The 27,980-nt window shown below is 45.8% G+C and overlaps 1 protein-coding gene across 3 annotated transcripts in view; it reads left to right on the plus strand.

Moving 5' to 3' along the window:
• The window catches only part of NTRK3 (neurotrophic receptor tyrosine kinase 3), a 222,978-nt gene that overhangs the window by 118,258 nt on the left and 76,740 nt on the right, over positions 1-27,980 (plus strand). The window contains exon 13 of one of the 3 annotated variants that reach the window (XM_064669022.1): positions 23,406-26,090. The exons of the other annotated variants lie outside the window; for them this stretch is intronic. Within the exon in view, the coding sequence (XP_064525092.1) occupies positions 23,406-23,524 (119 nt within the window). The 3' untranslated portion in view covers positions 23,525-26,090. Of the gene's footprint in view, positions 1-23,405; positions 26,091-27,980 lie in introns of those variants that run through there. 3 annotated transcript variants of the gene reach the window in all.

The following is a 27,980-nucleotide window of genomic DNA, read 5'->3' on the forward strand; positions in this document are numbered from 1 at the left end:
TCCTGTTCTCCCCATGGTTCTCATGCTGGAGGGTTTTTCTCTCTTCCTGTGCAGAGCTCGGACACAAACAGTTCTTCATTTGCTGTCAGTTGTAGAGAGAACTCCTCTGGGCTGGGGAGTGCCTTAATGCCCAGCTGAGCTCCTGCCACCCACCTCCCACAGAGCTGCTGCCCAGCTGTGAGCAAAGATGCTCCATGACACCCAGCATCTTTCCTTTGCACTGAGTTGCATCTTCAGCAAGCATTTTCCCTCTCCATCATGAAGCTTTGCTCCTTCCTTCCTCATGTGAATATCTCTGTGCTCTTGGATGTTGTCTGGGTGGAGGACATGCCGGTACCCATTGCCAGGCTGCAATGAGGAGAGCAAACTCTGTATGCTTAATGCAGTATTAATAGTACATTGATGTGATATAGATTTCTGTCACCCTCTATACTAGCAAGCATCACTTATCACACAGGGATGACGGATGTTTATTCCCAGCCACTTAGCTCTGCATAATGGAATTGCAGCTGAAATATGGAGACCAGCTCCCTGCCTGTGGAGCTGCAGTCCCTCTTGCTCCCGCTGTGCATTGCTGTCCCATGGGATCTTCTTGTTAACGTGTCCTCAAGGAGACAGAAATGTGTTCTTCACTGGGAATGTGCTGTCCTCATGATGATGAGATGAAGGGCACAGGAGCCAGCTCTCATTTATGGCTTCCTGGGATTTTTGCAATTGTCTCTTACCCCCTTTCTGCTACTGCCTGTTTTAGAGGAGCAGGTGGGAGAAACGTGGCTTAAAATTCTCTTTCCCTTTCTGGATGAGAGATTCTCAAAGAGCCATGGAAGAAACCAGCACCACCCTGTTTTCTCATGATGAAGCACTGAGTCTTAGAGAAGATGCTTCCCCAGCTTTATGCTGTAACTCCATGACATGCTGGGCGGCACTGGGGTTTGTATCCAGTCCTTGTCTCAGCCCTGCCTGGGGAGGGTTAAGCAAAGAGTTTGGCAATGTGGACAGTCCAGCCACGAGTCAAATTCAGAAGAATAAGCTAAAACTGCCTCTTTCTCCTGCCCTTTTGCACACTGAAGAGAAACCAAGTGTATTTCTTTTTGGCAGACATCAGCAGGAGGAGCGACAGGTTGACAGGAGTTTGCACCTCTCTGTATTTGGAAATAAACAGATGAGAGCAGAAGAATGGGACTTGTGGCAAGCACTGTGGTCAGAGTAAACGATGAGGATGAGGGCGTAGGACATAACATCAGCCTACAGTCAGAGGTTTTGGTAGTGCAAAACATGCCCTCATTGGTGTCCAGAAGGTGGCTATTAGTCCTTCTGGGCAGGATTGGCAGTAACAGCAGCTTCTTACCTTATCTCCATCTCTTGAAGTTCAGGGTTTTAATTTCCAAAACACAAGTTTTGTAATTATGAATAGCTGGAGATTTCTGTGGTGAAATATTAGTAATGTTTCAGAAGAATCATTTTGGAAGATTGTTTTACTTTAATAATAGCAATTAAGTAGTCATTAATTCTAAGCAATATGCATCAGATGCAGATTAGTTCTTGGATCTGATCTCTCGAGCTTTACTCAAATGCCACAGCACAGTTTTGGAGTTGTTCAGTTCCCTTGTATTTCTCATCTGACAAAACAGGTCTTCTGGAGAATGAGACAAATCAGAGAAAAGAAATCCAATCCTCAATGGAAAAAAGTAATCTGGGGGGACAGGTCCCCATTTGCATCCCAGCAGTGGATGTTCAGTTCCCACAAGCACTGTGAAGCTAGACTTTTGGGGCAAAAGATTTGATTTTGGGGGAGGATTTTGCCAGACACGATCGGAGCTGGCTGTGTTTTCCAGGACTGGCGCAGTCTGGGGACTGGGATGCATTCTCCACACGGGTGGAGCAGCCGTCCTTTCGTACAGTCCTAATGAGGGGTTTTTTCAACCTCGTTTATTACAGGCTGCCCTGACATAATTACATATTCGAAGTTAGTAATTACACGTATTCATGCTAATTAAGTAATTAGATATAATTACACCAACTGTAAATACATGGTAATCGGCTAAAAAGAAGTACTTCAGAAAAAAACAAGGCAAATCACACAATAAAGGCGCCATCAGCACTCTTTCATTCAGTACCCTGCCTTTATCTTGTATTTCAGTGCAGCTTAAAAGGAACATTGTGGTCATTGCAGAAATCATATTTCTTAAACAAATAGATTTCCTTATCTCTGGTTCTAATAGGTCTTGAAAACAGAAATGAAAAAGATATTTACCCTTACCACTGTTAATTTTTTTTGTTTGCCTAGTATGTTCTGTTCACCCTGGGCATGGGAAGATAAAAAGTATGCAGCATTTCTATTTTTGGTCAGTTCATGTTCCAATTTTTGCCAAAAGCAACATGAAACTAAAGTCATAAGTGCTTTTAGTTTTATTTGCCTAAAAAAGAAAACTGAAACAGTTGGTAGTGAAAAGGAGAAAATTTTCCTTTTCTCCCTTTACTTATTTTTTTTTCTGTCAGGGATAAGAGGATTTGTCAAATATTCTTTTCATGCAATATAAATGTGGAGCCCAGTGTGAAGTGACAACAGCACTCTGCTGCCCCATGGCCAGCCTGGGGCTGGGCTGTGCAGGTCTCAGCCCCTCCCACAGTGCTCTGCTGTTTCTCCAAACTTTTCTTTTCTTCTTCTCTCCTCTAAGATGAAAGCTCCAACTTCTTCTCCAGCAGAACCTAGCTCCCATTGCTCTTCTGAAGTAGGCACTTGTGGGTCAAGTCTCTTCTGCACTGGAGTTCCCACTGTCTTACAGTCTTGTCTTTCTCACTCAACCTGCATGAGATACTTTTAAGGGTTTTGACAAAGACCTGTGAGTAGCTATATACTCATTTATGTGTGTTTTGCTACTCTGTTCTGTGTCTCCATATTGGTCCTGACAAAGCCTGGGTTTGTGTCTTGGTTCTGTGGAAGAGCCCTGACCGACCTCATCGCTCAGCTTCTAACAGGTGACGGCATTGGAGGTTTCTGCAATGACCTTCTGCTCCAAATTTCCCTTCTTTCTGGTTTGCTATTGATTCTCATAGAAAGTGCTCTGAGCTCCAAGTGTTGATGTGAAATTCCTGCAAAAGATTTGTACATCGAAGAAACCCCGCAGGCTCTGGCTGGCTGTTTACAGAGCAGATGTTGTGGGTATCTGAAGAAACATGTGAGCAAACAAAATTACTGCTTCTGTCCCTCACTGGAGCATAACAGAACTTCCCTTGTGCCCAGCATCACCTTCTTGTCCCTTGCCCAGACTGCAACATGTGACTAACAGGAGACATACCATGGACACTGGAACTTGATTCAACCTGCTCATGTCTCAGGTGATTTTTCTTACCTGTGGTTATTTTCTGCTCTGCGTCATTTCATCCAGTTCTGAAACAGCAAGTGGAAGAAATATCCACATTTTCCAGAAGTCTAACCTTCATTTGCAGATGTGGAGTGCCCATCCTACCCATTACCCCTGCACTTTGAGTTGCAGCCTCACGCTCACTGAGTCACACTTCAGACCTTCCTGCCATGATGGTGCTGCAGAAATGAGACCTTTTTGGGATGTCTTGGAAAGGCTGGCAAAATCCATTGCATATACCGTGCCTCTCAGCCAGCTCTGCAGATGCTGTCTGTTGGATTAACCATGAGAAAGAAAAGCAGCATGGCTCTGCCTGACCCCTGCCTGCTTTAGGAGGAGTTGCTGTGGCCAGCAGTGCAGCCCTGCTTGCTCCAGATGTGACAGTCACCCAACTTGGTTTGAACACAACCTGAGCACCTTCTGCTGCTGTTTGGATTTTAGATCCAAACTCTGTTGCTTTATTGTGTGTTTACTGGAGATATTTGTAACAACACCCAGGATCAAAGGGGGCTGAGCAGGCTCCAGCCCCAGCACAGGGAAGTGACGCTGGCAGCAGAGCTGGATGACAATACACTGGGCAGAGCTGTTCCTGGTGATGGGGAGCCACAAGGAAGAGAAACCCTTAAATCAAGCAGAACTTGGTTTTGGGCTGCTAGTTGTGACCTGCCTTTAGAGAGACTGTCTTAGTGATGGAAGTACTGCAGGATACAGACATCAAGGAGTTGACAGGGAAGTATTTCCTCATACAAAGCTCTGCCTGCTCCTCTGCCTAAAAGCATTTCCACTGAACTGTTTAATCTTGATATCTGTGGGGCCAGCAAGCAGTGTTGGCTCGCCTGGGGTGATTTCAGAAAGGAAGCCCTTGATGTGTGAACTGTCAAGCACTTAACAAGCCAGATGAGAGGAGGTCCTGACCTGGTTTCCTCCTGGATTTGGAGTGGCTCTAGCACAGCAGGCTTCTCTTGCTGCCTGGCAGCCTTGTCCCTGCAGCAACTGGGTTGGACTGAAGTGCCCAAGACATGAAGTATCTCATGGAGGATGTGTATGTACACCCTGATATTCTGCCTTGCATCCAGTGCCCTGCTAATCTCATATAGGGGCTCACACACTCTCCCACTCCTCTTGCAGCATTCCCTGACCTCCACACCCTCCCCATTGTCCCTGTGTTCATGGGCGAGTGTTCCTCTTCCACTCACCCACACACCGTGGGATGGGCATGGTATAAAACACTTGCTGAGTCAGTAACTCTTCTCTCCCCGTGGCTCAGCTTCCTGCACAGTGACACCCACACACCGACCCCCTCTGCCTCACAAGTGCTGCTGCTGCCGAAGCACACGTGGATTTCTGCTGAGCTCCCTCAAGCTCTGCCTTTCCTCAGCAAAGCCAGGGATGCCATGATGCTCCCAACCAGGCAGTTCCCCCACCAGGGATTGCCCTAAGCCAGCAAAGATGGTTGTGTCTTCAGTTTCTAGTGGGCATTCAGAGCATGGAAGGACAGGTGTGCTTTTCATGGTCTGGCATGAGTCCAGTCTCAGTGTAGCAGGGTGAGAGGAGTGGGACAAAACAGGGCTAAAATAGATTTATATTCCAGTGTTACTAGCTGCATGCCTAGGTGTTGGTTCCTTTCCCTATCCATATGCACTTGTATTGTGCTTAAATCTGAAGGAGTTGTCCATGCCAGAGAGAGCAGGGCTCTGTTCACCAGCCAATGCTCCTCATGCCTGTGGTTTCATCCCTGCAAGACAAGAGGTAGCAACACAGTGCATGACCTGAGGCTATTGCAGACTCAGGCAACCCTGGTGTCAAGGGTAATGAAGGGGATTCAAGAGTGTTCTCCTTATGGCTCATTGATTGTTTGAATTTTGCTGTGGGTCGCTGTAAAAATAGCTGGTGTGTGTATGTGTGTGTGGGCAGAGTTGTGGTACTGATTTCTTTTGGCCCTCATTTAAACATTTGTCTTGCTTTTGAATGAGTTTATTGTGGCTTATAATCCTTGGCTGTTGGGAAAGTGTCTGGAGGCGGGAGTATCTCTGCATTCCTGGGACAAGGAGGATGTGCCTGTGGTACCCCTGAAGGCACCAGGAGCTCCCAGAGTTTGCAAGAGTATTGTGCTGTGACTTTTTTAGTCTAACCAGGCTGTTTTTCGGATTTAATCTCTCTCAGAAGTGCAAGGGGCCACGTCGTGATCAGACAGGAGATGTCTCTCTGGTTCGAAGATTGCAGGCTCTCATTGTTTGTTCACTGTCTGGTTAAATTGTGATTCCTAATTAAAAATAGCTGCTATTGTTTAGGAGTTGGAGCAGTTTTGCATGACCGCACACACAGCAGGAACATTATTAGTAGCGCTGCCTTGTGGGACAAGGAGTACAGCCCAAAATGTAGCAGAGAAGCTACAGATGTATGTCACTAGAGGACAAAAAAAAAACAAACCCCTGCCCTTAGTGCTGCTTTTGGGCTAGACAGCCCAAAACAGCCTGTTCAGTCCTGAAATCTGGGGAAAGACCCATGTGAAAAATTATTCTGCCTGAAGAGTTTCTTGTGTAAAAGGAGGGTTTTGTTTCCCAGCCTCCTGTGGTGGTTGGCTCTGGGGAGACAGGGGTGGGCAGGCAGGGATGGCTTGTGCTTCCCAGCAGCACGGGGCAGGTTGAGCAGAGCACAATTGCTTCATATAACAAAAATGCAGAAGTTGTCATTCTTGGCTGCTGAACGTTTCCAGTCTGCCTCGGCATCCTTCTGGCCACCTTGCTCTTGTTGGTGGGTGCAGACAAGGAGTGGGGTCAGCGGGATGAAGGAAGATGCTGCTGCTAATGGAAGCACCACTTCTGCTAGTGTGCTCCTGAAGTAGCTGTCTTGCACTGTGGTTAAGTGTAAAGCACTGGCCTTGTTGAACAAGATGTGATTTACTGAAGTGAACATACCCGTTTGAGAACTCAACAATCCCATTTCCATGTGTAGCTGATGTAAGATTTGTATGCAAGTGTCTTGAGGTGAAAAGTACATTGAATTCACAGCATGTGAGGATTGCTCTCAATGCCTGGGCTTGTCTCCCATTAAGACAGGGTTTATTGCATAATCCATTTTTAGAATCCTGCACACTCATTCCCAAACATGCTGCAAGTTACCTAATGCTGAACCTTACTTGAATCTGTTCAAGCCCTCTCTCCCTGTCCCTTCCTGAATAGATCTGTTTAAGAGATGGGAACAAACCGAGGCTCAGTGAAAGCATGAAAATTTCTGTGTGTACCACATCAAGGATCAGGCTGTCCTGCCATCTGCAGCCAAGCGTGGTCAATACGGGATGCAGTACTCAAAATAAGTGATGATTTACAGCTTCACATAGACTCAGCTTTTCCTGATGGTAGTTCCAAGTTCATGTGCTGATGTTGCAGCAGTTCCTGAAGTTTTCTGTCACAGCTCTGAGTCTGTAAAAATGTCACACCTTTATTTCAGCCCTACTAACCTATTTTTCCTGTAAGAATTGGAGCACCGAGTCTGAAGGTTACTAAACCTATCTATTTTTATATATAAATCTCATATATATATATATCTATCTTTGATCTGTTTTAAATGTACTGGTTTATAGTTTATGGATGCCTGTTTTTACTAATACATTTTAATAGATTTTACATCATCCTTCCCTATCTCACCACCATACCGCCTTTTTTTCCCCTTTCAGAGGTAAAAGGGATCTTTTTTTTTTTTTCCCCCTAAAAGCATCTTTTAAATTCAGGACAAGCAGTTTCTCTGGCTCCCATAAGTGTGACAGGAGACAAGGCAGCTAAGTCTCCTAAGTATATATGGCAAATTGCAATTAGAAGAAAACACTGGAACAAAATTACTTTAGTCCTTGTCATCCTTCCCCCAGCCCTTCTCACCCCTCCACCTCGCTCTTGCAGGATTAAGCCTAGCTAATCCTCAGATGAGCAAGATCTTTGGGAAAGCAAAGAGGCGAAGTAAAACCAAGGGAAGAGAAAGAAAAATCCTTCACACTCAACACTAATAACGAAATTATGAGTGTCCTACATTATGAATTGGATGAATTTTTAATGGTTAGAAATGCAGTTGATTTATAATGCATCCATCCTAGACTGCAGGGCCTGTCGCCAGCTAATAAATAAATGACAGGCCCTTTGTATTAAAAGTATCAGTCATTTTACATCTCTGCACTGTAATTGATGAGGAGCATTGAGCAAGGGAGATGGTGGCCATCAGGTGTATACCAAAGCAAAGGACCTTGTGCTTCAAGCCGTATCTGAGGTCTTGACTCACCAGAAAGCTGCAGCCCAATCTTCAAGGCTTCTCTCAGGTGGACCACAGGTTCTGCTCTATCCCATTGCCCACAGTCCAGAACCATAAAGAAATAAAGAGCTTGGCAAAGGGCTACATGATTTTGAAAGGTAATTTTAAGCTCAGCTTAGGGCCCTGTTTAATATGTGTTATGCTCTAGGACAAGGTTAGTTACCCCTGGAGAGCAGCAGTATCTCCATCTGAGGTGGCTGCCCAAAGATTCCTTCCTGCATGTGGAATGAGACAGGACACTTTGGGTCTGTATCATGTTAGACTCCTTGGGAAGGGTGGGGGAGATTGTGCCGTCTGTTCTCTTGGCACAGTCAGGGTGAGACGAGCTCAGAGTCAGAGATCAGCCCGAATTCATACAAATCCCACCACAAATGTTCACACTGAGTCTGTGTTAAAAATAAATTCTGGGCAAATTCCAGAGATGGGGTGGGGTGGGACTGTTCTGTTCTTGTGCCAGATCCCAGCAGAGCCCAAATGTCAGGGGAACCTTACTGAGAGCACAGCAGGCAGCTGAGTATTTGAGGGATGGGGTATATTTTATCATCTTCTAATGAGGAGAAGTAACTCAGCATCTTGTGTTTCCACTGTTTCCTGGAAAGAGGCATTTTTCCTTCAAGCCCATCAAGGCGCTGTCAAGCGTCTTCATCTCCATTTTATGGATGAGGAGAGGCAGCTGGAAAGACATCAGTTTGCTCAAGGTCACACCAGGTTGCTGACAGCTAGCAGCCTGGCCCATGTTCAGCCCACTGGACCATGTTGTGTGTTTACGAGTCCCCACCTGAAGTTCTTTCACAGCCAGTCTTTTGGAGTCAGGAGTTTGGATGGACAAAGGGTCCTTGGAGCTGTCAGCTGTATATTATGATCCCAGAAAATGGCCATTCTGAGCTTTTCCTGCTCTTTCCAGATAGGTTTAGATCAAACTCTCCCTTTCCACCTACATGGAGGTCAAGCTACAGTCTAATATGTTTCTGCTTTGTTCTCTTGACTGCTGCTGCTGAGGCCTCTCCTTGCTCATCTCATCTCACCTAGGCATTGCCTCCCTCACCGGAGTTGGTCAGAACCTAAGTGCTGGGCTCAGAGGAAGAGCATTTATTTTTTACCTTGGCTTTAGTTGCTGGCTGAAGGAATTAAGCAGGGAGGCTGGGATATGAGCCTGGCTGCCCAAGGAAAGCCCCACTCTCTAAGATGCAGACTTTCATCTTGACCTGGAGGAAGGAAACGCTTATTGCCTTATTTATTACATGTCCCCATAGCAGTGTAAATACTATATCCATGATAGATATGGATCTTATGAATAATATAGAGATTTGAGCTAAGTAATTGCTGTGCTTTTTTAATACAAGAGATCTCCAGCATCAAGTAGTATTAATGATCCGTCTTGACATGGGCTCTGCAGAGGGTGATTGCAAACCCCAGTTCCGTGAGAATTTGAGAAATTGGGGGAGAAATCCTAATGTGCTGTTCATCCCTTCTGTTCCCTGTGGGACACTTCAGAAAGAGTATCCTGTCTGCTGATTTTTCTCAGCTTTCCCTAGACCCTCTGAGGACAGGAAGGCTAAGTGAGTTTTGGGAAAACAAATCCCTTTTGTAGGCAGGCTGGGCTGGGCTGTCAGAGGAGGCAACTTTGGGAGGAAATGTAATACCAAGATCCTAGCAGCTCCCTGTGGTCACTAACAGTTCTCCAGACATTTCTGGGAGAGTAAAATGATTAGTTACAGTGAAATTGCTAAATTCAGACAGAGGTAGTGATACTTTATGTCTCTGCCTTGTCTCTTCTCTGTAGCTTTAATATGAAGCTCTCCTTTCCACTTGCTCTCCAAAACCCTTGTGCAGCCTTGCTGCCGTGTGCTGTTGAACAGGTGGTTACGTTATTATGAGAAATTCTCTATAAAGTCCACTCTTTAATGCCTTAGAATCTTTGGGGATGAATTTAAGATATTAAGAAGTATTGAGATTTAACACCTTCTTTGCAGTGACATCATAGTGGGGGAAGGGATAAGGGGATAGTAATGGCAGGATGTGGTGTGGGCCACTTTGTGCCTCTGGTGGCAGAGAGCTGGTAGCCCAACTGGCTGGTCTGTCTTACTCCCTACCATAGAGGTGCTGAGTGCTGCTGTTACAGCTGCAGAGCTCTAATGCCTTTTTAAATTAATGGAGCTGTCTGAGAAGGTTATGAATGCCTTCTCAGTTTCTTTTTTCTCCCTCAAACATAACACCTCAAGCCTGAATCAGGCTGTTAAACTTTTTCATTTCTCTCTTTCTAGCCACGTTCCTCTTTAAGGCTGTTTCTTTTCCTTCTTCCACTATCACCCTTTTAACTGGAATGAGGGCAGGTGAGACCTGTGGACTCTGTAGCCCATGTTCTCACCTTGTCAGTCCAGGAGGAGCAGGTCTTGCTGACCTCTGTGGGCTATGTGGAGCAGGGACCGTGGGCTCAGGTGTTCCTTTGCTACAGGAATGGTAGCTCATTAACACTCTATGCCCTGCAGATAACTTTTATTGATCATCAGCTGCTTAATCAAAAACTCTATCACAGTTTGTTTTGATTATTTTTTCCATCTCTTCATCTCTAGAGAATCAGCTTAGCCAAAGTTAATGTACTCATTATGCAGTTGGGAAACCACTGCCACAGACTGCTATGTAAATCAAGGTTTCAGGGAGGTTTGTGTCCTCCTTCCACATGTAGCAGGATGAATTTATTGAGTGCATATTCCCCTGCTTGATGGGGTAAAACAGGCACTGGGGAAGTTGTGCTGAGCTGGGTTTTGACTTGCCTGGGATAGCAGTACTCACCTCCCAGGTTATGCAGAGCCCAGGCTCCACATCTACATCTACATCCTCACAGTCCCGGTACAGTGATGAACAGCACTGATGCTACACCCTGTGCTAACCCACCTGTGCCTTTCCAGGGGCATGGGGGCCTCCACATCACCATAAATATCTACCAACATGGGCATCTGAACAGCTGGAGACCTCCCTCCCTTCTCATAGAGGGCTGTTTGGGTTAAAACCCTCAGCAGTTGGGTGATGAAGTGAGGTCCTGTGGGTGACCAAGTGCTTGGAGTATAAGAGAGCTGGGTGGGGCGTTATCTGTGTAGGGGTATGCTGAGGAAGAGGACAGGGTGTTTGAGAGGTGTGAGCTGAGGAAGGGAGATGGGAGGACAACTGAGTGTCAAACCATAATGGCAAAAGTCTGTGCAGCTGGACCATGCATTTATTTTTTTTTTTCTGATGATCTGTGTGCAATATATATAGAGACTCAGAAGTGGTGACTTACAGAAAAGTAGGACATTAAGTCCCCTATCTGAACAGATCTGAGCACTCCTGAAATCAGAACCTTGGATATGTTGCTCTTGGGCATTTTGCTGATACAGTGAGGGCCAAGGCTGCAAACTCTGTGAATAGTGGCTTTACTCTACTGGAAACTGTCAGAGCTCCGGAGAGGGGAAGCGACGAAGCTGTGCAGCAAGTGGCAAAGATATTTCCCAACTTTTGCCACGTCTTTAGTTATCAGTTCTGAGGAGTGTCAGGCCAGTTTGACTGGGGGCACAAGAAGGGTTTGGGAGGGAAGCCCTAAGACAGGACTGCTGCTTGTCCTTCGACTCCAAACATGTTTCTCAATCTGGCTATGCTGAAAGTCCTCGTATGATTAATTTTACTTTTGTCTTTTAATGTTTGCTGCATGAAATCATTCTCCTTCATCCTATAACCTATTGGGCTACATATTCCATGCTGGTTATGGTGTTGCAATGACCTAATTTGATTGCAGAGGGTCGTGTCCCGTATAATGTTGCTTTGTTTTCTCAGTAGTCGATACAAACTCAATTTTATTTTCTTTGAAAAGAAGGGGAGGCAGGAGCCCAGCATCCACAGCCAAGATTATACCTGCACTCTTACCTTGTTGCCTGGCTGTGAGGCTGTAATGAAACATGTAGTTCAGCTTCAGTGGGACCTGCAGACTTGTTTTATTTATTTATTTTCCTGATAGTACTGAAGGGGAAAAAGGATGGAAGCTACAGCAAAGGCCCTCATTTGTAGCTGCTGGCACCTCTAATTTGCCTCAAGGAGGCATTAATCCAACAGGCTGGATGCTCTCTTGATGGAGGGGAGGGTTAGCTGTGTCTCCCTGTGGGACCTGGGTGAGTGTTCAGCTTTCTCCTCTTGCCTCCAATTAGACGCTCAGTCCTTTTTACCACCATGTTTCACCTGCCTCAAAGACCCTTCACCTGCCTTCTGCCTCTGTAATTTATGAGTAGCTTAGAGGGGAAAAGGCGGGTTTGGTCTCAATTTGTGTGGCTCATTTGCATGTGAAATAAGCATGTGGCTTCAGCAGCAGTGCCAGCAGTCTCCTGGCCCGGCTGGCCTCATTCAGGGTGGCTTTGACATCTCCAAGGCTGTGGCTCGGTGAGTGGTGGCAGGGCTTGCTCATAAACTGGAAGTGTCACTGTGTTTTTGCAGAGCTCGTTCAGAAAATGATGTTTTTCAGCAGCTCATAAAGGAGGTGTCAGCCCAGGGTTTGGTCTGTGAAAAAAGAACCTGCTTTTTCAAACTGCAGAGCTCACGAGCTCTCAGCTCTGACTCGTAGGCTATATCTGCTGGCTGGGATTGCTGCTGGGGCAAATTATTCACCTGATGGTTTCATTGCAATTTTCCTCATAGGTCCTGACTTTATTCTCAGGGTATTCCTCATTTTCAGTCCTGCCTTTTCCAGCCCTATTGGATGTTCAGTGGGCTTTCGATTACAGTGGGTCTGTTGTGGTGACAGAGCAGGAGACAGAGAGGCGCTGGCAGGCAAAATGGATCATGATTTTGCAGCTTTAGCTGCATGTAGGAGTTGAATGAATGAGTCAGTGGGTCACCTGGTATCCCACCAAGCAGACTCCCTTGTCTTGGGTCAAGGATTTAGTGGGAAGAGGCCAGGCAGTGGAGTGGCAGTGGTCTGTGTGGCTAGGCAAGGACCAATGGAATAGGATGGTGAGCCTTGAGGACAGGAGGAGCGGCAGGAGTCTGGACATGGGTTACTCATGTGATCCTCCTTGGCAGAATACCAGGTCTTCATGAAACGAGAGCAGATCGAGCCCTGATTTGTTCTCAGTTTCGAAATATTTAATCAGAGAATCAAATATGAAGTCTCTTTAAGAAGAGACTGGCACATGGCAGCTGGCTGAGTGTTGCAATCAGTGTATCCGCTGTGAAATGTTTCCTGCAGAAATATTACATCCTCTCTCATTTACTTGATGATCTTTATGGTGAATCAATCAAAAGATGCCGCACACAAATAGTTTGGCCTGTGATCCTGTGGGTGTCCATTAGAGAGGCATTTGCTTCATGTTAATGGACCTGTTGATTAACAAAAAAACCATTGCTTTTTAAATAGAAAGCTGTTACCTGATGGTAATTGTTGGCATTGGCTTTTCTGCTGCCCCCCCCTCTCCAGTACAGCTCTCACTCTGTACCAATGCATGCGACTGCCACAAAACCCAGGGAGAAGAGCACTTGTATCTCGCCCAAGCACTTATCCGAGGAGAACCTTCACCTGGAGGTGTTGGGAAGGGCAGAGAGTACTTTTCTGTACTCAGCATGTGATTTCACCACTTTCTGCCTTGTTCTGTTAATTGGGTTTCTGCGCCCATCTGCCTTGTCATGTGATGTCCTGTTGGACTCCAGCTATGTCCAAGGGAGAGCTTCCCCTGAAATCCCCAAGAGGCCAAGACTTAGTAGGTCCTTGAGGAGTCTGATTGGGTTTTACACTAGCTGAGTGCATAGAGTTTTTATTTGGGTCTGTAAAGCCTCTAGTCTGTTGGAGCAACAGTGTTCGTTTCCTTTCCTTACAATATGAACATAGGCCAAGTGTCCATATTTCTGGGTGAAAATTTGCCCATGCTGCAATGTTAGTTCTTGCTTTTCTGATGCTAGCATGGCAAGAGCCCCAGCTGGCATTTTAAGCATTAGAAGATCAGGATGATGCCCACTGCACAGAAGATGTCCTTACTTTTGAAAGCCCCTTCACCAGCCTGAGTGGACCCAACCCAGTGATGACTGAAGCTGTAAAAACAAGGAAGCAGCATATTCAGTGCTGCCAGAGCTCTGGTGTGGCCCTGGAAACATCTCCCAGAACAGACCACTGTGCTGAGCTGTGTAACACAGCTCATTGCAGAAGCAGTCACGCAGCAGGGCTGACTGGTCCAAAAGGACCAGGCTTGTGGCTGTGGGTTGTGTTCAGCCTCATGCTGGTAGTTGCCAGCAGCTGTTCTGCTTTCTGGGAAGCATGTTGGGATCCTTACCACTCAGCTGGAGGCTGTGGGAGCACTTGGTCCTCTCCCAGGTTGCTGGTGCAAAGCAGCCAGTGTTCAGTTTGGCAGGCCAAGCATCGCTTCAGCCCACCGCAGAGGGGACCAACCCCTCCCCCATGTCACTTGTTTATTTCTGTCACTTATTGCTACAAACCAACTCACCCAGAGCCGTCCTTCCCACAGCTGGTGGGAGTCAAAGTGCCGAGGCAGTTAGTGGATTAGGGCAGCAGAGTGAAAACCATTTGGCGTTTCTATCCTGATTCTTCTGGGTGCCTTTAATTAGCATGATTGCTCAGCACGGATTTTGCCATGTTCTTTAGCTCCCCTGGTTAGAATAATTATTCCCCCAGCTCCTTTTGTTCCAATTCCTGATCGCTTACAAAGTCTCCCGTTAAAAGCCATTAAATCCGTAATGCGAGAGTAAATGTTCAGCAGCGTTCTGCTCTCGGCCCCACACGTGTGTGCTGGCACTCCCTGGCCCCTCTCCCGCACTCCTCTGCTCCCTGCCACGTGCTCCCTGCCGCAGCATCGCTCCCTGCTTTCCTCTCGCACGCTTCCCCACCGGCCATCCCACGTGTCCCACTAGCAGCAGGTTGTGTGCACATTCTCCCTGCTTCCTGCTGGCACTTTTGGCATCACCCGGCTGGGTTTCCTCTGTGCACAGGCTGGTTTTGGCAGTGAGGTTGAATTAAGGGCTGTGGACTGTGATCTCTCACATTCAGTTGCATGTTGCAAATATGAAAGGGCCATTAGAAGTGTATGTTTTTGCATGATTTTGCCCTAGTGTGGGTAGTTCTTGCTTTGAGGAGCAGCTTACATAGAGGGAAAAATGTCACAGCTGGGGCAGAAGACAGGACTTCCAATGATAGATGATGGAGAAGAAGAAAGACTTATTTGCCTTATTTTTAAAGTAAATCTGTTTTCCTCTTTCTCAAGCATAAAAGCCTCCGGCAGAGGGAAAATGGGTTTTGGATAGCATAGCCGTGTTCCCAGGAGTTTCCATGTTGCAGTGCCTCCCCACCCGGAGGCCTGTGAGCTCAGCCCCTTCACTGTCCCTCATCTCTGCTGATATTTGATCAGCACAGGCCAATGGCTTGACTGGGGCAGACACACAAAAGCTTGCACAGAATGATGTGGTGTGAAATAAGATTGGGCTGAAGTGCTTTAAATGCCTTGTGCACTTAGGTGACTTGATGTGAGAGGGAGAAGGGAGAGAGGGAGACTTATTTTCAGACCCAGAATGAAACTGGGTCAGAGAAGGGTCTGGCAGACATGCAGTTTGTTAAGCTCAGAGCTGATTGCCAGAGCAAAAATTCACAGCCAGACCACTTGCTGGAAAAAACCCTGGTCCTTCCTCCCTCATTTGAATGAAGACCCCTAATTGACAGCAGCCACACATTTTGGGCTTAGGTCTTAAGCTGCTGCCCTGCCGTGCTGTGCCAGACCTTCCCTGCTCTGCAAAGCTCACCCTCTGCTGTGGGGTGGAGTGAGGGTCTCCTTGCACAGCAGCAGCCCCCCTCCAGCAGCTTGGAGGGCTCCCTACTCACCTTATCTGTGCTTTGCTAGCTGAAAGGAGCTTTCCAGGCATTTTGTACATTCTCGTGCAGAAACATACCAGTTTTCATGTGTGTTTTGTGAGAGCAAAGCCCCTTCTCCTGCAGAATGAAGGCCACCACAAATACCTGTCACTCATTTGGTTGGCACTATCCAAATGGTCCCATAGGAACTTCATGATGTCGGCCTAAACCCATGTTTCTCTGTCTTCAGCTGGGAGAGCAGAGCCTTCCCTGTACCCTGGGGTGTGTGTTTTAGAGTTTGTGAATTATTGGAAGGTACCAAGACATAGTCTTGAAACAAAATCTGGAGCCAGGAGCTCTCCCTTGGGAAGTGTAATGACACTCTTCTGATGTATTTTGGTGCAGAAGGCAACTTATTTTGAGAACCATCTAGTGGGGCAATTGTCAAGAGCCAAAGAGCTGTGGGGGCAGCTTCCATTTCCAAAACAGTCTGCACTGGAGAGACACAGACAAAGAACAATAATTCAGACAACACAGCATCCAAACACCCTAAAAAATCAAAAAAACCTTGTTCCTCAAGGCTCCCTGCTGATCTCGCTGTGTTTAGCCCTCAGCTCATCCTGTTCCCATTTAAAGCTCCTCTGTAGTACTCGGTGCCTCCTTGCCTGCCGAGATCTCCTGCACTCCTCAGTTTCCATCCTCAGCTTGTAAACTCCATGAAACCATGTTTTCCCACAGGATGTTCTTCCTGACACTTCAGACTCTCGGGCTTGTACTGCTCCTGGGCTTCCTGGAGGGCAGCTCTGGCCTTTCTAGACAACATAAGGTGTTGCTGGAGCAGATGGCAGAGTAAAGAAACTTGAGCAAGCAAGGATTTACTCTGGGACTTGATCAGCTCCTCACCAGCCTCCTCCCATCCTTTGAAGAGCAGGAGAACATCACTGACACTGCCTGGGCTGGGAAGGTCCCAGCTGCAAACTGCAGCAGTTGTGTGCACTCCTTTCCACCATCTGTGTTTCTTCTTGGTGTCTGCTCTCATATCCCAGCCCACTGGCTTTACCAATCATCACTTCTGTCCCCTTCTGGACCCCAGAGCTCCTGGAGAGGATGGCAATCTGGAATATGGGGCTATTCACTGTTCAGTGTTCACAATTATCATTGGTTCCTTTGGAGACCTTGGAGAAAACACGGTCCTGCTTTATGCCATCGTTTTGCTGTCTGCATAAAGAATATAACAGCTCCTTCCTCCCCAGGGAATGAGCAAGGCATAACAAATTAATGTTTATGAAGCACTTTCCAGCTCAAAAGGAGTTTGCAACAGGGCTGTTGCTGTTCTAACTCAGGGGCTTCCTTTGCTGGTTGGCCCTTTGATGTGGCGATCTGTGGTGCTGGTGGATCAGCTGTACCATAATTGGAATTAATCAGCAATTAAGGAACATGGGCCCAACCAGATTCTTTCCCAGTGGATATTCATTTCTGGGCACATTAGTCAGTGGTTTCAATAACTCCGTAAAATGCTTAGGGTAACTATTGCTATTTGAAGCAGCTGGGGAACAGAGGCAGTGTCAGAGAGACATGAATACCTGTCAGGCAAAGTGGAAATGAGAAGCTCTTGTAGCACTCTGCACAGTGCTTAAATCGGCAGCACTCCGAGGGCTGACTTGAAAAAAAAAAAAATTAAAAATTGACAAAAGAATATATTTGAAAACCAAAGTGATGAAAATGATGTATTACTTGTTTGGATGGGATCTTTCATGCCGGCTCCCTTGGGCTTTGTGTAGTGCAGAGGCAGCGAGAGTGCAGAGTGGTGAGAACTGGGGATTCGTGAAGGCAGGGAGACATGTTTTTTTTCCTCTGGGTGGTGAGAATGGTAGAGGAGAAGGCTCCTGGATGTGTCAGTGCAAGAACACAGAGGGACAGAGGCAGGGTAGCAGCTGGATAATGCCCAGGATGTCAGCTACCACCAAACTTTGCAAACACTTTCCTGCAGCTTGTTCTCATGGCTGAACTGCAAACCCCAAGAGTTTTTCCACGTGTCTTTGCTGTTGTGAGGGACAAAAGAGCCATTCTCTTTGCTCGGGGACCTTCTCTCTGACCCAGTACTACTTAAATGAGACAGAGACTAAGCTCTGAGTGTCGTGGGTGAAACTGCTGGGTGCCCGGTTCTTCCCCTTCCCTGGTCCTCTTACAAGTCATTTCACATACTCTGGCTTCAATCTAACAAAAACAAAACCGATGAGGCCCAACTGATCTGGCTGCTTTCCATCATGAAGTGGGCCTCCGAGTGGCTTTAAATAGCTGCACCTCCGTGCAGCCCAGAGAAAAGCACTGGCTGTGCCTCTGGACAAGCTTTGGCTCAAATCACAGGCCATCTCAGACCTGAAAATAGTACTTTTTTTTCCCTTGGTCTTAAATAGATTTTTTTTTCCTTCTTATTTTTCATTTTTTTACCCTGTTAAGTGCTTTCCTACTTTGGGGCTTTTCCTAAGGGGGATCGGTGGGGAATCTTGGAGCTCTGCCTCTTGGGCTATCAGGCTACATCATTTAGTATCTTGGAACTACTCCATCCATGAAAGAGTTCCAGAGAAAACAAACTTGTGATCCCGGCTAATATGGACATGGCCTACATTAGTGGCGGCAACAGTAGAAACGCAACGGATACTGGAATTCCTCCGACCAAAGGTTTAATGAATCTTACAGAGTCTTCAAGAGTTCACTGCGTGGAAAGCTGTGAATGCTGCCTTTTCTGAAGGAACATTGCTCGGCTGTTGAGTGCCTGCAGAATTCTCCTACTCCTTCCTCTGCTCTGGTTAAGCACTAGAGAAATTTATGTGGAAATGAGATCTTCTGGATCCATTTTCTTCCTCTCTTTCTCTTGCTTTCAGTCCATCTCTTCCCTTTCCTGCCCTCAAAAACACATGTGGTGCTGTGATTCCCTGCTCGTGATTTTCAGTTGTGGAGAAGATGAAGATGCCTCAGACCGTAGCTAGAGCTCCATCTAGCACATTCCCAAGAGGTTTCCAGTGACATCAAGTCTTATTGATTAAAGTGGAGACTCTTATGCCCGAGGTTAAACCATGGTAAATGAAAAATGAAACAAGATGAGCTACCGTGGAGGGGAATAAGGACTCTGTCTCCCTGAAAATGAATGATTATAAGCATTTCTGTAGCTCTTGAAGCCTTTCTGTGAATCTAAAAAGAGGTGTTATCTACTTGATCTGTCTGAGCTCTGTGTATTGGTGTGAAATTCATCTGTGGACTGAATTTACTTGCTGTTCTCCATTGCGGTCAACAGTGTTGGGCTGGTGTAAGCGAGAGGAGATCTAGGCTCTTTGACTTTACCTTGCACAGGAGAGGAGATGCTGTGCTTCTCTGCAGCTGAGAGCATCAGGGAGAACCTCCCAGTGTGCTGCTGAGCTTCTGTGACCTGCTTTGTTGTGGCAAGTGAGGCCTCAGGCTGAGCTGCATCTTGCCCTGCTATATGGTGGGAGGAGAAGAAAAAAAAAGAAGATGGTTTTGTTTCCTAGCCCTGCAGATGAACTCATCCATGACAGGAAACCTGGATCATTGTGTTGCTCCCCCCTCAGATATAGATGTATCAGTGCTGACTTTGACTAGACGGATGGCTGTTTTCTTCGCTCTGGATGCAGGCCAGGCTTGGTGGTTTTCATGCCTTCTTTGATGCTATTCATACTTCATATCTGTGCATAGAGAAAGATAAAATGTACACTGTTGTTGGAGTCTCCTATTGCTTTTCCTTTATATCATAAATTCTGCTGTGACACGGAAGAGAGCTCAAAGCTCTGTTGCCTAACGCGAGCTGTGTGGATAGCCGTGTTATGTTTGGCCAGCTTGTTGCCTTTAATTTGCTATTTTTGTTTAACCCATTTTTGCCAGGCGTTACATGGCATCCTGTTGCTTTTCTCATCCATTCCCACAGCAATTTATATTGCTGTTTCAGAAGCAGGTTCTATGCCTGGGTTTCAGAACCGATCTGCACGACTCCTGCTGTGGCAGATAGGGATGGCGTGAGGAGCTGTGCATCATTTTCTGCGTCATTCCCTCGCCTCCCTGTGTCACATTCTCTGCTGCTCTTCTCAGGTGATGTGGAGCAGCCTCGGGTCTCCAAAGTCCTAGAATCATACTGTATTGAATGGTAGCAATTTTACCAGAAGGCAAACAGTGAAGGCACAGCGAAATTATCTGGTTTGTCTCATTAGTCTTGCTCTCAGTCAGAGGAGGAGGTGTGTGCTCCTGGCAGGGTACTGTCTGTAGGCTGGATTGGTATGGACATGGGGCAGAATGGCCAAGACTCAGTAACCAGGGTGTTGGGAAACACAAGACAGCTCTGGAGGACTAAGTGGATGGCCAGGGTTGAGGACAAAAACTGAATGCATGGTTTGGTTGCCTTCAGTTTTCTTGTCCTTTCATTGCCACATCCATCCAGCCTGCTTAGAGAAATACCCCATCTGCCCCCTCCATCTCAAGCTGTTAGAGCTGCACAGCAAGTCTGAGCTCATTCCTCCTTCCCTATTCTCCAACACTCTCCATACATTTATTCCACTACCATACCATGGTTATTAGTAGAGACAATATTATGTTTTAGTTTAAAAAGTGATCTCAGTAGAACAGGGAGAAGCAAACAGTTCAATCTGTCAGACCCTTCCCAGTTTTGTAGGTCTTTGGAGATGCTTTTGATTTGAATCTACAGGGTGGGGATTTTTTACCTCCTTACTATTTTCAGGCTTGCATAATGGAGTTTCCCTCCAAATCTACAACCAGTGTCAAAAATAGTATTTTTCCTCCCATTTTCCAGCTGGCACTGACAAATGTGAAACTCCACAAAAGGGACTGTTTATTTCCCCAACTCTTTCTAGGAAGCTGAACATTTCTAGTTCTCTTTTTTTTTCTTTTGGAATAAAAGGAAAAAAGTAGAACCAAACCCCCACATTTTTAAAGACATTTCCAAGCCAGTTCTTCAGAAGCTAATAGCTTGGATGGTGGATGACATTTGTCATAGCAGCATCCAAACTCTGAACCTGTTGAGATTCACCCATTTTAACCCTTGACATCTCAGTGAGCATCATCCATCTCACATCTGACAATGAAGACATAAGCGTAGCAAGAGCCTTGTTGGTTTCTGCTCCATACAAGAGAATGGGGTTGAAGGTAGCATTACAATATGGGAGACAGCAGTGAGAAAGACAGAGAAAATCAGTCAAGAGAGAAGCATGCTTTTTTTCAGATTCTTTGGGGACTTTAATAAATCAGAAGGAGAGGATGCCAAAACGACCGATGCTGCATTGCATTCCCAAGTCAGTGGTATGTGTGTTCAGCCCCTAAACTTCAGAAACACAGGCTGTCCTCTTGCCACACTCCCAATCGTCCCTCAGCAGTGGCTGCATGTCTGTTGTGGGATAACCCCTCCTGCAGCCCCGTTCTGCAAAGACCCTGCTGTCACTGGAGGTCCCTGCAGGTGCAATTCACAGCATAGAGCTGATGGCAAAGAGCAGAGCCCTTGGTGTCCCCAGCCTTAAGTCTTGCTGATCTTTCACATGTCCCTTTGCTGGGGCTGTGTGTCCCCAGTGGGTTTTTAGGTCTGTTGGATGTGGTCCGGCAGAAGTTAAATTGCCTTAATTTAGCAGAGCTAAGAAATGAAAAGAAAATAAAGCAGACTGGAGTTCTCCTTGGAGATACTTGGTATTGTTGAGGATAGACTTTCCCAGCTATCCTTTGGTGGCCATAAAATATATTTATATTACGAAAACCAAAACACGGTAAATAGTGATGTTCAGGGATGCTGTATTTATTTGTGTCCCAGTGCATCTGATAAGAAATGGACTTAGTTTACATACACATTTCCAAGCTTCAGCACTTTAAACCGTGAGAGTTGAGCTAGGCTCTTTCTCACTACTAATGATATTTCAATGCTTGGAATTTGCCTATGAATATTATTTATGACATATGAACCGAAGCCGAGCCTGGCTTATTCTCCCACATGGATCAATCCTTAAGGGCCACTGAGAATAACAGATAGCTTCCCCCAAACAATTTTAAACAGTTCCAAAGCAAACAAACAGCTTTTGTCTGCATCCTCAAGTCCATCAAAGGAGGCATGTGTTTGATGAGCAGATGGAGTAAGATAGTGCAGGGAAGAAATATAAATAGATATAAAAGAAAGAATAGAAAGAAGAAATAGGAAAACAAAATCCTCTGGCTGGTGTAGATTTGGTGTGGGAAAATTTCCTAGCCTATTGGAAAGCATCTTTCCTACTGAAATCAATTCTTAATGGCATCCAAGCTGCTCCATGCTATTCTAGTGATGGCAGACTTGGGCAAACTTAGCAGATTTTTTGAGGATCCTGTGACCATATGAGGAGCATGAGCATTTTCCAAACCTTAGAGCAATTATGTAGCCAAGAAATCACAGGAATTTTCTTGGAAAAATCTGTTGGACGCATGAGAATTTGGAATAGATTAGAGCAATCCTCAGGATCCTGCCATGCATTTCTTGGTTGTGGCAACTCGGTGCATCTGTATTGGGGGTTTTGGTAACGTGGCATAGAAGCCTCTTATGTCCAAATACTTGATCTGAGCAAAGAGCCATTTCATTGCAGTCTTAGCAGCTACCTTCAATGCCCTATACCTATTCCTGCCATGTCTCTTTCCAGTCCCTTGGGATGGCCTCAGTTCTAGAAATACTACTACAAATGGGTGTCTGAGAAAGTAATGTAAGAAATGGTGACACCTGAAGTCAGACTCATGAGTCTCTTCTGCAAGAACTGTATGGACTTAGCACAAAGATGATAGAAAACAGGGAGGTTGAGTCAGGAAGAAGGGAAATGTAGGGTAAATAGCAGGAACAGTGAACCAGAATGTGCCCTCCTTCAGTCAGACCTTGAGGAGAGAGCTGAGGGACTGGGTGTCTTAGCAGAAGGATTCCCTCCTGGAGCTCACACCCAGTGCTCCATAACAGGTTTGCTTCCTGCAATTCAGAGAATTCTCTGACAAATCCTTGAATATTTGCATTTATTTGGCTTCAGACAATAATATTCATTTTGTCATGTCTGGACTTCCCACATGGATGAAGAATCCATAGCACAGGAGGATCAGTAGTTAATATCCAGTCATATCTGTATTAGGATCATATAGTAGCAGTGAGTTTCCCTGGCTGGGGCATCCCAAGGCAGGAACATTCTGAAGAGATATTTCATACAATTCTTGAAAGTATTGTATTTGCCCATTAAATTTGATGGACTGAAGGAAGGAGCTTGTCTAAGTTCTCTGCTCCTGTTATTTTTCTTTCTCATCTGGCCAGTATTTCTGGCAAATTCTAAACCTTCAAATAACTTTTAGAGAGGGGGGGTTGTGTAAGAAGAAGATGCCTCCAGCATGCAGGATTCAGTGTAGATGGGACAGCTGGGATTAAGAGAGGTCCACGGGGTTAGGAGAGTCAGGACTCCCCAGCCTTGCAATGGTACTCTTTGGCTTCAGGCATGTTAAGCCAGATTAGATAAATCATGAGACAAAAGTAGACATAGGAAGGAATATCCATTTTCCTCAGTGTCTGCCTAGGGGAAAGATGGACTAGATAGGAATTTGATCTTAGAAGGAACACCTAGAAAAGAGCTGTTCCCAGTTCTCAGTCCAGACCTCTTGCATGCCCTTGTCCTCAGAGCACTTGTGCCTGCACGCTCCACATGAAATGATTGCCTGTTCTTTATGGAGAGATAGAGCAAGGTAGCCCTGCCTGGAGAAGACATTTTGGCTTTAATTTAACAGCAGCTGTTTGCTAGTTATTCATTTGGTTCTTTTTTATATAATTACATGTGTGTCGATATCTCTCTCTTTTTTTCTAGTTTTGCTCTTTTTTGTTTTTTCGTTTACTTTATTTTGCTTTTTTCTTTTTTCTGTTTTTTTTCCCCCTTTAGGTTTCAGAGAAATTATGTTGAATCCAATAAGCCTCCCTGGACATTCCAAACCTCTTAACCAAGGCATTTATGTTGAGGATGTCAGTGTTTATTTCAGCAAAGGACGTCATGGCTTTTAAAAACTCCTTAAAAGTCCCTGTTCTGATGTCAAGTTTATAGGCTGTGCCCTCAAAATGGTGGGAAGCAGTAAGCGTGGTCTGTATGGATTGAGGTCTCCTCCTAATAGGACTCTACAGCCCTGCCTGTACACACGTTAAAGCCAACTGAAACTGTGGTTTTCTGTCACCAGATAACAGGGTTGTTCTTTTCCTCCAATGGTCGCTGTGTTCGTTAAATATTCCTGCAAGGCACAACAGCAGCAATGAGAGCAAATAAAGAGAATTAAAACCCAATTGAAAGGAGTCATCCTAATAACACAGTAAATAATTGTACTTTTGCTTTAAAATAAAACACAAAACAAAAACCAACCAAGCCAACCAAACTGACACCTTTAGTCATGTCCTCCCTGCTTGGAGTTTTCCTTGTAAGCTTGTGTCTTCGCAACACCCAGTGAATGCTGCCATCACCTCTTACGTGGCACCGCCATGGGAGGTCTCCCAGAGTGAGCCGAGGCCTGGAAGAAACTAAAGCAGAATGAAGACTTTTGGTAAGAACAAAGGCAGCCCCGCTCCCAGTTCTTGCACAGAAAATAATGTTGGAAGGAATGAGGATGGAAAGAAAAAAAATAATCTTACTTCTCTGACAGGAAGAGAGTGTGGTTATCTTTGGAGTGCACATATTCTAGGAGGCTTTTTTTGTCTGTCTGTCTGTCTGTCTGTGTTAGAGCGGCTCGTTGGATCTGACTATATCGTTGTCGTACTCTGGTCTCTCCCTGCTGCTTAAATGATGAGCTTTATCTGAGGAGTTGCTTGGACTTCCCGCATGGATGGAGAATCCATAGCGCAGGAGGGTCTGTGTCCTTGCCAGGACTAGAGCAGTAAACAAAGTGGAAAAGCATATCAGACGCACGCAGGTCCCAGTTGCTGGGCCTTTTCCAGCCCCCTTTAGCTCTCCCCTGTATTCCCACCCCACTAGAGATTGATTGTAACCCAGTCACATACACAGAACCATCAGCTCAAGGCTGGCTGACTGAAGGAGAGGAAAAAAAAGTATTCTGCTGCTTCTTCTCTGGCAAAAACAGGGGTATCAATCTGGTTCTGGCCAATATTCGTATTCTCTCCCCTTCTCCCATCCCACTTTTGTCTTACTTCATCCAAAGCCTCTCAGATGGAAAAGTAAACCCTTTTATCCTGTCCTCAAGAGAAGCCAGCTGCCCTTGTGGCAACTTGCAGGGCTTTCCTTGGACTCTCTGGATGTCACATGTACAGGAAACACAGATTTGCTCACACATATCAGTCATAACCTATAAGCAAAGCAGATTTTTTTCGAGAGGACAAAAAACCTTCCAAAAGCTTCAGGTGTGGCCAGATCCTTTTGAGAGGAATATTGGACCAGGAGCTTGCTCACCAGCCACTCAGCTTTGCTTGCCTTCTTGGTGGCCTGAGATGACCTTATCACATCAGGGGTGTCTCTAAATCACCAGCCCTCAAGGGTCACTGCCACTGGAAAAAGTCATGGTCCCTCTCCACTAGAACTGGGCAGAAGCCTCAGAATGGTATGTTCTGCTTCATCTTGCCTTTACAGGTGACCTTCATGAACCAACCTGGAGATTGCCAGGAGGTTTTAGTATCAGCTGTTCCATAGGGATGTCTCTGGAAATATTCCATTCTCTCGCTTCTTCTCCTGGTTTATTTGCATAAAAAGGTAAAGTGCAATAGAAGAGTACTGGAGAGATGGTGGCAGATTGCTTTAAGTTAACGGACATGCCTTAGGGGGGCATCTGCGTTAGTACAAGGAGACCTGGCTCAGGTTGGATGGCTTCAGAAACCATGACCAAATCTCCCAACAACGTTTCCTGCCCGCATCGGAGCTGGAAATGCAAGAGGTGCACTGCCAGAGAGGACCTACAGCCGTGTGTTGTTGACACCTCAATTCTGCAGATTCACAGAGTGAGGAGGAGCTTCACCGAGAGTGTGAATCACTGGGTGCTTGTCTGAACTGAATTTCCCCATCTCCTGGAAGTCGCCCACCTGACCTGGGGATGTCCTGTCTGTCTGAACTGTCTCCTCTCCCTAGCACTGTTCAGGGGACTCTGCTTTCAACCGTGTGTATCAGTTGTAGAGATACATCTGTGGGCCTGGACCAGAAGCCTATACCCAAACACCTTAGCAGAGGAAGGGTTGAATTTTGCAGCTCAGGTCCATCTCTGCTTAGAAGAAATCCTCCGGACCGTACAACATAATTAAAAGCAGTTCTCCCCACTGTGATAGATGTCTCAATTTGTTTAACACCAATTAAAGTCTCTGGTTCCTCACTGCTGAAAATGAAAGCCAGTCGTGGCTGTTTGCGATTGGTGGCTTTAAGTAGCAAGTCTAAGGATGGGGTTTTTTTAAATTTTATTTTATTTTTAATTATTGTAAATCATTACCTCATTTTCTGTCAATGAGATTCCTCCATCTTTGAGCATTCTTATCTTGCCATAACTATCATCCTGTGCTAATGGGAAATGGGACGGTCCCTTTTCACAGAGACTATAGGGGTGTTCAATGTCTAGTTTCTTAATAAACACTTTATTTTCTAACGAAACAGCTGCACCAGGCTCTTCTTTGAAGACAAAATAAATAAACGTTCAGAATGACATGTCCTATAGTCTACTTCTTCGTGACAATGGTCCATGTGTGGGGATTTTGGTTTGTTTTCTTCTTTGGTGGGTGTGGAGGGTGGGATTTACTTTTGTGATGGGAACATTGCTCAGGTGTAGCTCTTGTTTCTGTCACTCTCATCGGGCACAAAGATGTTTTCTTGCCTGAGAACTTAGCTGGTGATGATCTCAGTTGACAACCTGCTGGGTTTTGTAGCTCAAAACGGTCATATTCTCAGGGACGAGCTGCTATTGCAGGGAGTTTGTGTCAGAGTTTGCCAAGAGTTTCTATAGTTAGTGGAAAAAGTTTTATTAGAAGCCTTATCTCTCAGGGAGCTTGACATTAAAAGATTGTTCTGGCTGCAGTGCTTTTGTTTCAGGACATGTTGTTGCTTCAGGTCTCCTTGCTTGCCTGTGCAAATTGATCACCTGTTGGGTGTTGTTTTCCCATCCTCAGGAACAATTAGCCTCCTGTTAACTAGCAGGGATGTGTTTGATGTAGAGTCAGTGGGGTACAGGTGAGTGCTACACTCAGGTTCCTCATCAGGAGTTCATGTCCAGATTGTTGGATGCTCCAGGAGGAGAAAGAAACCACTCTGCAGCATGCAGGGCTTGGCTTGAGGATGTGTCTTAGTGGTTGTGTCTCAGAATTGTTAACGGGAGATGTCATTTATGTAACTAAAAGCCTCTGTGCCAACCTGCAGGTGACTATGGCCATGAGGCTGGGGGTGTGTTTGAGCAGATATTGGTGGATGGTGCTGGAATCCTCTTAGAAAACCTGGTAAGAGTTTTGATGAGCAAATCAAAAACATGTTTTCCAGCATTCTTCTGTTCCTATAACTTTCTGGTATGACTTTCAAGCGAATGTCTCAAAATGATGCTATGAGTGAATTTCTGCATGCCATTCCCTTCTAATGACTATGTCTCTAGAAGTGATTGGATGCTGTGGTTTTCAGGATTAGGTGATGACTGAGACCTTAACCTTTCCAGGAATGTCTTTAATGCCTGAGGCAAATGGTTGTCCCCTGACATAACCTTACACAAAGGATGAGTAGCTGAGCTGCATTGGATTTCATCCCTGTTTCCTTCTCCTTTCTGAGGTGTGGGAAACAAACACGAGTGTTGGAAGCTCTGCCTCTTCCTCCCCACTACTCCAGGATCTGTTATCAGATTTCACAGACCAGAAACATTTCAAATAATGGTTGATTAGCTAATTACCTAGGCTGCTGTTATGGTGGTCAGCTTTGTTTCACTTGGCTTTGTGTTTCAGGGCAACTGACTCCTTACATAAGTATTCCTAAAATGTTTTTAATGCTGCCAGTTCCAAAGGACCTGGTTTAACTATGCCCACAGGCTCTGACGTGCATTGCAGAGGGATTTGGCACCTGTTTCTCCTTGTTCTTGCTTCTTGGTCATCCCTTATTGCCTGAATTACCCATGTGAAGGCTCCATCTTCTTTGTGACAGTGGACCATGAGTTGATGCTGCTGTCCTGCTCTCCCTCCCAAGGCTGGCTTCAAATGACTCTTGAGCTGATTTCAGAGCTTGCTACTGAGGAAGCTCAGGGTACTGGCTTGGTAGGGTGCAGGCAGTGGTCCATATCAGCTCCTCCTGAGCACCACAACCCTGCCTTCTTAGTTCTTGTAGAGTGTAGAGCCTGTGTGTGAGTAAGCAAAGAAACAAAGTTTTGTTTCTCTGCAATTTGACTCTAAAAAGATGGAATCATGTTTCTTTTAGTTCACACTTGGAGTCAGCATGATGGGCACTGTATGTTTCTGGCACTGTAGCTTTCTGCAGGATGGAATCAGTGCATGGCCTGGTGGGACGTTGGGCTCA

Source organism: Pseudopipra pipra, chromosome 12 (genome assembly GCF_036250125.1).
Source record: "Pseudopipra pipra isolate bDixPip1 chromosome 12, bDixPip1.hap1, whole genome shotgun sequence".
Lineage (NCBI taxonomy): Eukaryota > Metazoa > Chordata > Aves > Passeriformes > Pipridae > Pseudopipra > Pseudopipra pipra.